General features: G+C 52.9%; 1 protein-coding gene and 1 non-coding gene across 2 annotated transcripts; one reads left to right on the plus strand and one right to left on the minus strand.

Moving 5' to 3' along the window:
* Positions 1-7,691: 7,691 nt before the first annotated feature.
* On the minus strand, positions 7,692-9,425 carry LOC127771655 (uncharacterized). The gene has a single exon (XM_052297581.1). It carries the CDS (start codon positions 9,247-9,249, stop codon positions 7,861-7,863), a length of 1,389 nt encoding a protein of 462 aa, XP_052153541.1. The 5' UTR covers positions 9,250-9,425; the 3' UTR covers positions 7,692-7,860.
* A 257-nt stretch (positions 9,426-9,682) lies between these two features.
* Positions 9,683-9,769, plus strand: TRNAM-CAU (transfer RNA methionine (anticodon CAU)). Its single transcript is given in 2 exon segments — positions 9,683-9,720; positions 9,734-9,769. It is a non-coding gene; the product is annotated as a tRNA-Met (tRNA).
* Positions 9,770-12,302: the final 2,533 nt, after the last annotated feature.

Raw genomic sequence — 12,302 nt, forward strand, 5'->3', positions numbered from 1 at the left:
AGACCGCTGTTATGAAGAAGGTTTCAGAGTTGTGGAGAAGGTTAACTCTAGTAGTCATTGAGAACCGGCGTAGTCTGACTTCATTTATGTCAACCAAGTTGGAGTTCCACATGAGGAGGATTCCCCCTCGTGTTCCTCTTGCCGGTTTAATGGCATAGCTATCCAACTTGTAACCACTTAAAAATCTTGCAAGCCCGTCGTCCATTGCCCGCAATTTTGTTTCTTGGAAGCAGGCGATAGTACAATTTGTTTCTGCCATGAAGTCGTGGACCGCGCTGCACTTGGCAGGAGAGTTCAAACCGCGGACGTTCCAACTAAGAAGTTCAAAATTTTGCACTACCATGTGAGATGGGGGGCTCTTTGTCTTTGACGGCGCATGCGAGTGCAAGTGCAAGACATCCTCGGCGTGGTGATGACCGTGCTGTGTGGAGGGGCGTTGAAGGCATGCATGTAGATGGTGTCATCACGTAGATGCAGTAGTACGAAGAGCAGATCATCTCGAAGCAAGCACACAACATAATACCGCTTAAAGGTCTTACAAACCGATAGACATTCCCAGAAGTTCGATAATCAAGCCCAACGCATGGTAGAAGGTCTTGCTGCGTCGAGGGCACCACATGGTGCAACAAAAGAGAAGCATAGCAGTGCAGTAGAGTAGACAACATGATATAGAGGAGACGACGATACATGCAAGCATAGCTTGCTCCATGTTGCAGCCAAAAGGCTAAGCCGCCACTTCGTCGACTTCATCAGCGAGATCAGCGATACCTTCTCCCACCACCTTGAGCAAGGCTTCCTCCGGTGGCTGGTCACCATTGTCGTCGTCGTCGTAATAATGTGCGGCGGATGGATGTGAGCGCCGCAATAATGTGCGGCGGCAATGGGCCGTTGAACATCGCCACGTACTCAGCGAGAACTTCATCAAGTGAGGCGTCGGTGCGGAGGAGACCGAGGCGCTTCATCAACACCTGGTGGCACTTCTGCATCGGCGGCATATTTGGTTTTCCTGCAAGCCTGGAGCTGCGACGAGGGTTAGTAGAGCTGTATTCGGCAAGGCGAGCAATGCGACAGCGCTTCGCAAGAATCGGGCGGCTTTTGGCCGGCGGCGTAGACGACAGTCGGTCAAGAAGCGGTAGTGTAACAGCCTTGAAGAGGTTGCCCAACCTGTCTGAGTGCGGCGACGTGTGATCCGCCGTTGGTGATGACCCACCGATTGCTTGCGTCAGTGCTGGTGGTGTTCGGTTGTGCGTTCCTAGCGAGGGAGCAGCAGCGACCTTCTCCGTTGCTTTGTGGGCCGGCGTCTTGAAGATGGGCTGACGTGGTGAGACCGTTCGATAACGCGTGTAGGGGTCATGAAGACAAAAACAAATAGTATGAGTGGAGGAAAGAGGAACAACGTCGACAACATGTTGAACAGGAGCGACAACGTCGGTAGGTGACCAGGAGATAAGGAATAGTTGGAAACATTCCTTCTTGAAATTATGTACAACGTTAGTCCAATGGTGTCCGCCTATGTTATTAACTACCTATGTCGAGCAGCGATTTATATTGCGGACCCTTTTATATCATGAATTAATTGAACTATGTATGTCATTTTTCATATAATTATGTATGTATGCCATATAGAAAAATTATCTAGTCCGATCTTTACTTTTTAGCACATTTCAAACATTTTATGAAGCCATATCGATTTGAGCAAACATTTTGTTATTTTTAAAATTGTTTTGTATGTTTTCCACCATCTGGAGAGTTTCCTTCTAAAATCGTCCTCCCAAATGGTAGAAAATATGATTTGTCAACAATAAAACGGTTGGGCGGTTGGCCATTTTGCAAGCGATCCTTGGCTGTGGATAAATCAACCTGGGAGGGCTGTTTGGCACATCCAAAAGACATTTTATATATTAAGAAAACCTCCTGGAGGCATTGGGGTAGCCATAATTTTCTCAAGCCTAAGACTCACCGAGCTCCACTCCCGCCGCCAAGGTCCGTCGACGCCTCCGTCCAACAAGCTACACATCCATCCTAGCAAGCTCCAATAACGACGGTGTCGCTAAGCGTGGGCATAGCCAGAGGAGACGAGAATCGAGGCTATGATAACAACGCGACGTTGTAGAGATGCTCGTCAAGGACAACACGGTGGATGGGGGATGAGATTGGAGGGGCTCGCGGACCATCCCCGCCATATGATTGGATTGGTTGGGGGACAAAGGGAGAAAAAGAAAGAGCGGGAGAAGAAGACATGGAGCTGACATCTGGGTCCTACAATAGTTTTTTTTATTTTTTTTATCACTTACATGTGGTCCCGTGTTTACATGTCAGTGAGTTTGACCACGCTGTCACATCAGCAGAAATTACTTCACAAACCATCGAAGGAGTTTATTTGCACTAGTTTTTTTAAAAAAATTGGAGGAAGCGATATACCCGATTTTATAGTTGATGGATATGATTTGACCGAGGGCAATAGCTGAGGGAGATAAAATAGACTTATTCTATGCCAAATGTCTCTCCTTCTATCACGTCTTCCCTAATGGCTGGACCAAATTATAGCCCAGATATAGATGGGCCAATATGGGACAAGCCTTTCTTCCAAGGCGATGCTGAGGCACAATAAAGGCCGAACTTTGGAGGCCTAAATGCCCAACCAGTATACCTTGTTAATCTGAACAGTGTAAATCTAATCCGACGGTTCATAGAAACCCGATAGATGGACGCAACACGGCAGCAGTCGGTGACTGTCAGACACAGTTCCCCTCTTGCGCGCTCCTCCTCCTCGGCTCCTTCCGTCTGATTCTGAATCCCTTCGCAGGTCGCACCATCTGCTCGACTATTCCCCGAAGCGGCCGCTTGCGGCAAACCAGTTTATGTCCGTCCGTTTCTGTGCGTGCGTGCGAAAAATTCAGTAACAAGTTGACGGGGAACTCATTTACGATTCTGAATTTTTGTGGAAAACTTTCATGTAAAAGAACAGGAACTGCTTTCATATCCAGCGAATCTAAAGCATTGACGTTTTGACAGAAGAAGCTTTACTACGAGCCCCTGAGTTGTTCCTCTTCCTCCACTGTTCAGAACTGCACCTACAAACACACCACGAAACGCGCGAGACTTGTACACAAATGGCAACCGCGTACGCAAATCGAAACAAAAAAAAAATACTACAAATATCATATGCAATCTGGATGTAAAAACATCGAGTACCAATGCATTTATGCATGCAGAAAATCAGAGTATGATACCAAGTACAGTAGTAGTAAGTACCACACTGTACTTGATTCACTTCACTACTTCAGTTTCAGTATTGCAGAGCCACCTATGCCGGCGAGGAAGAGCAGCGGGAGAACTGAAAGCCAGAGTATTGTCATCCCAACCGATCGCCGGCGGCGATCGTGAGAGGCCCAGAGGCCCACCCATGCCTCCGCCACGCCGAAGATGACGACGATGACTAACACGATGTAGTAGGAGTAGAACAGGGGATTGTTCCGGAGGAACAGCCCAGCCGGCGACCTGAAAAGAGCCAGGTACAGCGCCGCCGCGGCTTTCCCGACGCCGCCGGCGAACAGCGCGCGGCGAAGCCTCGCGACGTCCTGCCCCGCCTCCACCATTCCGGCAACCGCGTTCGCGTCTCCGTTGCCGAGGCCGAGCTCGACGTCGCCATGGAATGCGGACAAGGCGGCGTTACCCATTGCGCGAGTTTGGTTTCAGAAATGGTTAATGGCGGAGATGAGTTGCGAAGGAAGAAGACGGTGAGCTGTATATATAAATGGCGGGCAGGTGGCCATGGCCGTGGTCTGAATCGTCTGATGACTGCGTGGATGAACGATGGGACATTGGCAGCCCGAAAACCCGAGGCCCGAGCCCGCAGGGGAAGGGAAGGTCTGAGCCCGAGGGGAAGGGAAGCATCGAATTATTTACTGATCGGCAATTTGTATTAGCATCACAGAATGGTTAATTTACTAGAAAATCTTTCGTTCGAGATGATTTGTCACAAAGTAGTACTGCTACTACAAGAACACCTTTCCAAAAAAAAAAAAAAGTCAACAAGAACACTTCGTTTTTATTTTCGTCGGGCCAACAAGAAAAGCTCGCACGGCGCACGCTTTCTGTAGCAGTACACTAATACTATTACTACTCGGGCTTAGCCCGAGCCCGCGAATTTTTGACTGAAATGATTCCGGAGGTATGCTTTGCTTAGGCCCGCTGTTGATGTTGACGCCGGAGGAAGACGAGGGTTAGAAAACGCGGGGTTGTGACTTGTGAGTGGACCCCGCTTGTCATCGGGCAACCTGTTTTGTGCGGCGGGGCCCGCTGAGAGAGAGAATTCTGTTCGGCACGCTGCGCTGGACCGTAGAGGGATTTTGGGCCATCGGTGTGGTTTGACCCGCGCCAACCAGGCCGTCCCTTGTACTTAGGGCCCACAGTGCTTTGCAGTACAAGGCCCACAGTGCTTTGCATCGAGACGTGAATTTGACGTGGGCTGCCCGTGAGGCCGTGAGGCCGGCGAGCAGTTTCATGACGGAACAAGTTCACTTTGGATCCCTCTATTTGTCGCTCAGTCCGATTTTCGTCCCTTGGTTGCAAAACCGGGTGCAATAGGTCCCTCAACTTTCAAAACCATTTAAATGAGATCCCTCGGCGGTTTTGAAGACGGTTTTGGCTAACGTGGCGCCTACGTGGCAATTATATCTCGAAAAAATAATAAAAAGCGTGGCCCCACATGTCAGCTGCACACGAAAATAATTTTAAAATGGTGGGCCCCACATAGGCCCCACATGCCAGCCTCACCCCTCTCTTATTCCCTTTCCCTTCTCTCTCTTCTTCCCTCTCCGGCGGCGGCGGTGGTCGGAGTCGGCGAGCGTCGCGTGGGAGCGGCGCCGACGACGCGGAGGTCTGGCGCGCTTGCCGCTTGCCGCCGCGCTGGCGGAGACGGCAGCTGTCGTCGAGCTCCAGCCCGTGGCCTGCACGTCATCGTGGACCTCGTGTACGCCGGCCGCCGGCGCGTGGGGAGGAGACCCGCGTGGACTCGGCCGGCGGCGCTCCTGCGCGATGGACCTGTGGTCGCCGCTGCCGCCGCGTCGCTGGTGGTCGGAGCGGGCGCCGGCGGGGCGAAGCGGGGCGGGCGGTGGCCGAAGCGGGGTGGAGCGAGGGTGGGCAGATAACGTCGAGCCGTCACCATCCTCGCCGCGATGGTGTCTGGCCCAGGGGGGCTCCTGGCGCCGTTGTTGGAGGACGCCGAAACCCGTAGCCGACGACGGCGGTGAGAAAGACGTAGTGACGACGACGACGCCATCACCAGCAGTCGTGCTGCCCCGCGTCCCCCCGAGGAGGGGACCGACCTCGCCGCCGCCGCCCACAGCCGCGATGCCCCTCGTCTCCCTGTCGGTCGGTTCTTGACCCCGTAGCCGACGATGATGAGGAGCGTGTAGTGACGATGACGATGCCATCACCAACAGCAGCCGCCGCCGCCCACAGCCGTGCTGCCTCGCGTCTCCCTCAAGGAGGGGACCGACCTCGCCGCCGCCGCCGCCCACAGCCGTGCTGCCTCGCGTCTCCCTCAAGGAGGGGACCGACCTCGCCGCCGCTGCCGCCCACAGCCGTGCTGCCTCACGTCTCTCTCGAGGAGGGGACCGACCTCGCCGCCACTGCCGCCCACCGCCGTGCTGCCCTGCGTCTCCCCACTGGTCGCCGCCCGTCCCGGCGCCCCTTCTCTACGACAGGCGAGGAGGGGACCGACCTCGCCGCCGCCACCGCCCACGGCCGTGCTGCCCCGCGTCTACCCGCCGGTCGCCGCCCGTCCCGGCGCCTCTTCTCCCCACCAGTCGCCACCTGTCGTGCCATCCTCCTCGCCGCCTGTCACACCGCCCCTTCTCCCCGCCGGCCACCGCCCGTCACCCCGCCGCCCGTCGGCCGTTGCACGAGAGAGAGGAAAGTGGGGAGAGAGACGAAGAGAGGAGAGATGGGGAATGAGATTGACATGTGGGGCCCATGTGGGCCCCACCTTTTCTAATTAATTTTTTTGTGTAACTGACATGTGGGTCCCACGGGTATTTTTTTTCCCAAATCGAATTGCCACGTAAGCGCCACGTCAATGGCACGTAGGATGGAGACCTAGTCAAACCAGCCATGTAGGCGTCACGTCAGCCAAAACTGCTATCCAAACCGCCTTAGGACCATATATGCCCGGTTTTCGCAAGTTGGGGGACAGGTCGTATCCGGTTTTGCGATTCAGGGACGAAAATCGTACTGGGTGACAAATAGAGGGACCTAAAGTGAACTTATTCCTTTCATCGACACACACTAACAATCATCCACAATGGAGTAAGTACACATTTATCCCCTGCCCCAACAGGTCGTACGAGAATTCGCCCACTATCGCAGTGGAGTTCGCACACCTCCTGTCACCATAGCGCGCGCTCCCACCCCTGGCGCCACGATTGAAAGCCAAACTATGTTAGGAGTGGAGAACGGTAATTCCAAATATTATAAATGCAATTAGGGTAAGTATTAGATTGGATTATTGAACAAAATTGCCCGAAATGTGAAGTTTGAAACGATATCAAGATAATGTTGGTGATGCTCTAACAATCAACGTAAGTATACTATCAACCCTATCCCAACAAGTTGTAGAAGAAAAAAAGAACGGAATTGCTAACCTTCTGCTGACAGAAAATCCATCCTAAATCTTGCACATTTGCTATAGCTCTTTTGAGTAAAGGCCGGGATATTATATTCCATTATCTAAAAAAAATCTTGCACATTTTTTTTGTCACCGGATGTACTTCGTGCTCCAACCCCTTCTACTCCGGCTCCAACGACCTCTATTTCTCCTACGCCGGTGATATCCCAAAATCCGAAGGAAGACCTACGGATTAGGGCCCCAAACCTTTTTTGTCACCGTATATACTTTGTGCTCCAATTCTTTATTCTCCAGCTCCAACAACCTTTATTGTTCCAGCGTCGGCAACATCCAAAACTCCAAATTAAGACCCACGGATAAGGGTCCCGGGTTGGGGAGGGGGGGTGGTGGGGGCCGGGGGAGTTTATTGGCTTTAGATGGATGGTTGTTGGAGAGGCGGTCCGGTGGTGGGCGATGGAATGGGCGCAGGGGATGAGGCAATGCGTCGAAGACGAAGGGTCAGTAGCAGGCGGTAAGTAGGCGTTGACGGTGGGGGCAAAGTGAGCTTGTGGTTTGGAGCGATGGCGACAGTGGCGGATCCGACGACGATGTCGAAGATGGGGGAAGACGGCGAGGTGAGGGCATGAACCTCGATGTCGTTGGCTTGAGGAGGAGGTGAGTGAGGGAAGAGGGGAGAGGGAGGAGACCAGCCAGGGGCATCGCTAGCGTCGTTTGTGTTTTTCAGCCAAGCGACAAGGCCAGGCGGTGGCGTGGTGAGGCGAAGTAGGGGATGGGCATGCAATGGCAGCGGGGAGCGAGAAAGAAGAGTAAAGGGGATGGGGTTAGGCTGGGGAGTTTGCACGAATCTTTAAGTAATTAAATGGTCTAAAATCTATAGGATTTGGAAGGGTTTCAATTTGTTTTCTGTCAGACGATAAATTGACCGTCCTGAAAAAGAATTCACACACTATCGCAGACCCGAAGTGGACTACTGGAGTATCTTTTTAGTTTTCACAACGTTATTATTCAAGGCAACGGAGATACACTTGATAGTGTAATTAATGACAAAGAGTGTGCAGTTTCAACCATAGAGTCATGTATTGAATCTCCAATATACTCACAATTTCATCTTTAAAAAAATATTTGGAGGGACGTATCAACCTCCAAATCTTGTTTTTCAATTATTATTCAAGGTAACACTATGCTACGTTGTCCTGTCATTCCAACAGAGTACTAAACGCGACTAGTGCTCAGTCCTCATCATCAGAATACCGATACCTAACGTCCAGAGAGGCGTTCAGCAACGGCATGTCGATCACGTCCTGCATGCCGCCAGGCAGCTCCCGCATGATGCGGACCAGCATCTCCATGAAACACGTCACGTCCAACGTCGCCTTCCTCCCTCTCCGGACGTCGCGCTCGCGGACGGGCCTCACGGCGGCAACTATGTCCGCCGTCCGATCCCGGCCGCGGCGCCTCCGCCCCTCCTCTTCGTCGCCGTCGCCGTCGCCGACGATGCTCCCCGGCGACACGAGCGTCGGCTTGTAACCCCAGCACAGCGTGTAGGCTGCCTCCTCCGGCTTCACGTCGATCGGCATCTCCGTCTTCGTCATCCTCTCGTCTGTGATGTCGTACAGGTACGGCGAGCCGTCGACCAGCAGGAGCTGCGCATCGCCGTGGTCCCAGGCGGCGGTGATCGACCTGTAGTAGATGTTGCTCTCCCCGATCGCGCACCTCCGCTGCCACCGGTGATCGTCCTCCGCCGCGAGCAGCCACACGGAGAAGGTGTGCGTCCCGTCCTTCGTCACGACGCACACGCGGCCGGACATCTCCATGAGCTTCGAGCTGGCGTGCTTGGTTATGGAGCGCTCTCCCGGCAAGTCGATGGCGGTGACCGTCTCGTCGTCGACGTCGAAGGCGAAGACGATGGAGTCCTCGGCGTCGAGAAGGTAGATCGTGCCGTCCAGGTAGAGTGACTGACGTTTGATCTTCGTGTCCAGGCCGGACAGCACCGTCCGTGGTTGGTCACCGGCGCCGGCGCCGGCGCCGAGCGTGTAGACCACCAACTCTGCACAACGGTAGAATATACGGCAGCCTCCTGGTCCTTTGCTGCTCAAGCACTTGAGGCGGCACAAGAGTAGCTTGTAGGTTTTGCTCCTGCGACCATAGCCAAGTCCAGCTACATAATACTCCCCATTATCCTGTAAACCTTCAGGGATGGTCAGTTTCTTCTCGTCGTCCGCGATGGCCGGGTTCCAGAGGATGAATGATCGAGAAGGGGTCTTCTTCTTCATGGCGAGGAGTATGACGCCGTTGCATGTGTTGACGTAGCTCTTGTTCTCGTATCTCCCGTCGGTGAGCGCGCGCATCGGGGCGTGGGCGCCGATCCCCATCCCGGCGCCGGCGACGTGGAAGCCGTGGAACTTGCTGACCACCCTGTCGTCCCCTCTCCTCGTTATCGGCGCCGTCGCGAAGTACGCGACGTGCGGGCGGGGGAGGGGCGCGCCGAGGAGGAGGTGGAGGCGCCGGAACTCCGCGCCGGTCACCAGGCGGCGGTGGTGCTTCGACAGCGCCGTGCACGCGACGGCGGCGCGCGCCGGCAGGTGGGAGAAGATGTTGCGGAGGACGTCGTCGCACATGCCGCCTGCATCGTCAGCAGATTGAGCAGGCGCGCCATCGGTGGCGGTGGCTCCCGGCCTCTTCCGCTTCCTCGTGGCTGGAGCGCTCGACGCCGACGCCTACGCCGACGCCGGCGACGTCTCGTGCTCCGCGTCATCCACTGCTGCCATCTTCCCTATCGTGGTTTCACCTCGGTATCGAACTATCGATCTGCTATGCTGTTTCCTTGGTGTTGCGCTATTTGTAGGGAAGGTTTCCTAATAATTTTGCTGCAGATCCGAAGCTGGTGGACATCCTGCGTTGCTGCGACTCTACGGGGTAAATAATGAGTCCGTTTTAACTTGGGCCCAAACCCCAATTTGAAAAATTGTTACCTGATTGCATCAGGATAGTCAAATCTGAATTTGAAAAATTGTTGTAATATAATTCTTTAGGCTTACTGCAAACAACAACGGGGTGGTGGCGCAGTTGGCTAGCGCGTAGGTCTCATAGCTACAGCGAGTGATCCTGAGGTCGAGAGTTCGAGCCTCTCTCACCCCATGTTTTTTATTTTTTCCCTGTTAATCAAAGCCAATTCATCAGCTGATCCAAAATCCCTTTTTTTCTGTTCATCACCTAATTCATTTTTACTATTGTTTTTCTGTCATCAGCCGATCCTTTTTACGATTTTTTACTGTTCATCAGCCAATTGGTCCCATATTTTTTTTCCACCTCATCAGTCAATTCATTTTTTTTACTCCTCTCTTTTTCTTTTTCTATTAATCAGCGAATCCCCTCAGTTTTTTCAACTGTTTATCAGCCAATCCTTTTTTTCTCCACAGTTTTTTTTATCTATTCATTTTTTACTCTTGTACTTTTGCAGTTCATCAGCCAGTTGGTCTTTGGGCCTTGGAAGTTGAGGGTTTCTCACGTCACCTTTTGTCTTTATTTTAAATACGGAAATTTAATTGTTGTGTCTAACTGTAGAGGCTGGAGATATGAACTCTTTTCATTTTATAAAAAAAAGGAAAAAAAGAGAATTTCGTGGGCTTGTTGGTTGGAAGCCACGCGACCGAGATAGTAGCAATAGTCCTACGGCTACGGCCCAGTTGCGAACTTGCACATACCCAACGCAACAGCACATGGTCCCGGAAGGCTTCGCCAAAATGTTGACCCGCACGAAATTTCTACCCAACCTCCAAAACATTCTCACGCAATCATGCTGCCGCACATGTGTACAAGCACCAAAGTATTCTTAGTACAGCGCCATGCTGTACATGGAGCGGGTTAACAACTGGCCAAGGACCGATCGACCCGAGCGGTGCTGCACCTTTCTCCCATGTCATTCCGCCCGCCGCCGAGGCGCCGACGCCGACGCCGACTCAGGTGCATGCATGCATGGGGGGATCGAGCGAACCCCACACACACGAACGCGACACGTCCGTCCTGGGGCGCGTTCGGTGCGCGCGGGCATGTCGTCGCATTGATTGGGCGACCACGGCGAGCGAGCGAGCGGTGAAGCCTCGGCGTCAGACAAGGAGGATTCGCCGGCCGGCTGCTATCTAATCCGTGGACCCTCTACTGGTAGTGCTGTGTTGTGTTGTGCCTGTAGCATGTCACGGCCACTAGTCGTTGGCTGGTTGGTGCCCCCCGGATCCGCTGGTGAGCTGGCCGCACCGCACGCGGACGGCTGATCGATCTCGCCGTCCGCGCCCGCTCGTCCCCCTGTGCTTGTGCTAGCTAGCTGGTTGATTGGGAATTTGGGATTGGATGATTTCTCGTTGCTCCAGAGAAGTCAAAACGCGGGGGGTGTAGTCTCGGCCTCCTCGGTTGGTGGCTCGCGCTTTCGATCTTTGGATCCCAAACACACACAGCTGCTTGTATGTACAGTTGGGTAGAGGAGGAGTACTAAACTATGCACGTACGCATGGTACTATACTGGATTGATTACAGCGGAACGATTGTTTTCGAGAGTGAGTACATCTGCGGTAGAAAATTTCTTTCGTGAGTGCATCCCATGTCTGCACGGCCAGGATCACCTGTAGCAGTAAACAACGACCACAAGCTAGACAAGGAGGGAGGACTGCACTCTCTGTCCTCTAACCTCAAAGATCCAATGGCGCACACCAGCTTCTAGTGTTCTACAGTTCCTCTTGCTAAGTGATTCTTGTCTACAGTATTTCCTAATGTGTTCGAACAGTACCCCCGCAGTGTGACGCTTGGCCCAATGATCGTGAACATGGTGCTACTAGTTACTATAAGGAGAATTTAATTTCATTATTCGTAATCTAATTCATACTTCGTCCAAAAAGAATGCAATCATGAGAATGAATATGTCCATATTCAAACTCACGATTGAGTTCTTTATGGGACAAAGAGAGTAGGTCATTTTAGAAATTGTCATTCAAATCGCAAGCTTTTTGTATTTTTGTTAGAGAAGTTGTGTATTTCTTAATACAATGCTACTCTCGTCGTTCGCCCCACCGCTAGCGAGTCTATTTGTACGTTCCACCATTGGTGTACGCGTGGTTGCTGTAAAAATACATCGGAACATGTGGCCGAGTCAGGACGAGTGCACCGATGCCACGCCCAATGTGCAAAGGTGATGTCCGATGCCGTATGGGACACCCATTGTTCCTAATGGTTATCACCGTTGTCGTCGTCACTTCTTACACGGCTACGAGCCTCGCGACGGACGAAGACGGGAAGCTACATGCTATGGTCCATGCCATCAATGAGCGAATGATTGAACCTGTGGGCGAGTTCCAGCACATACAGCTAGAGTGTCATCTCTAGGCAGGAGTGGCGGTCAAAGTAGGAAGGGAGAAACTCGAAGCAGTCACCCTTGAAGTTGAGCATGGCATCATTGCTCCCTTCCCTCCTGCGCAAACTGTGATGACCACAACACGTCTATGTCCTTCCACGTGTTGCGTATACGCGCTTATTGTGATGGAGTAGCCACCATCGATGTACCTCGGCGGTCTTCGGAGGAGCAGCGGGATGGGTGTGTGCCCCAGCATGTTGGTGAGCTCCTATTACAACCTACTCCTGTTGTGAGCGTGGAGAGGATGTTGCCGGATGTGGGGCGTCGGGT

The sequence above is a fragment of the Oryza glaberrima genome, chromosome 4 (assembly GCF_000147395.1).
Source record: "Oryza glaberrima chromosome 4, OglaRS2, whole genome shotgun sequence".
NCBI classification, from domain to species: Eukaryota; Viridiplantae; Streptophyta; class Magnoliopsida; order Poales; family Poaceae; genus Oryza; species Oryza glaberrima.

Bases quoted from the DNA above. Each gene is read 5' to 3' on its own strand.
- LOC127771655 (XM_052297581.1), bottom strand. From the start codon at position 9,249: ATGTGCGACGACGTCCTCCGCAACATCTTCTCCCACCTGCCGGCGCGC.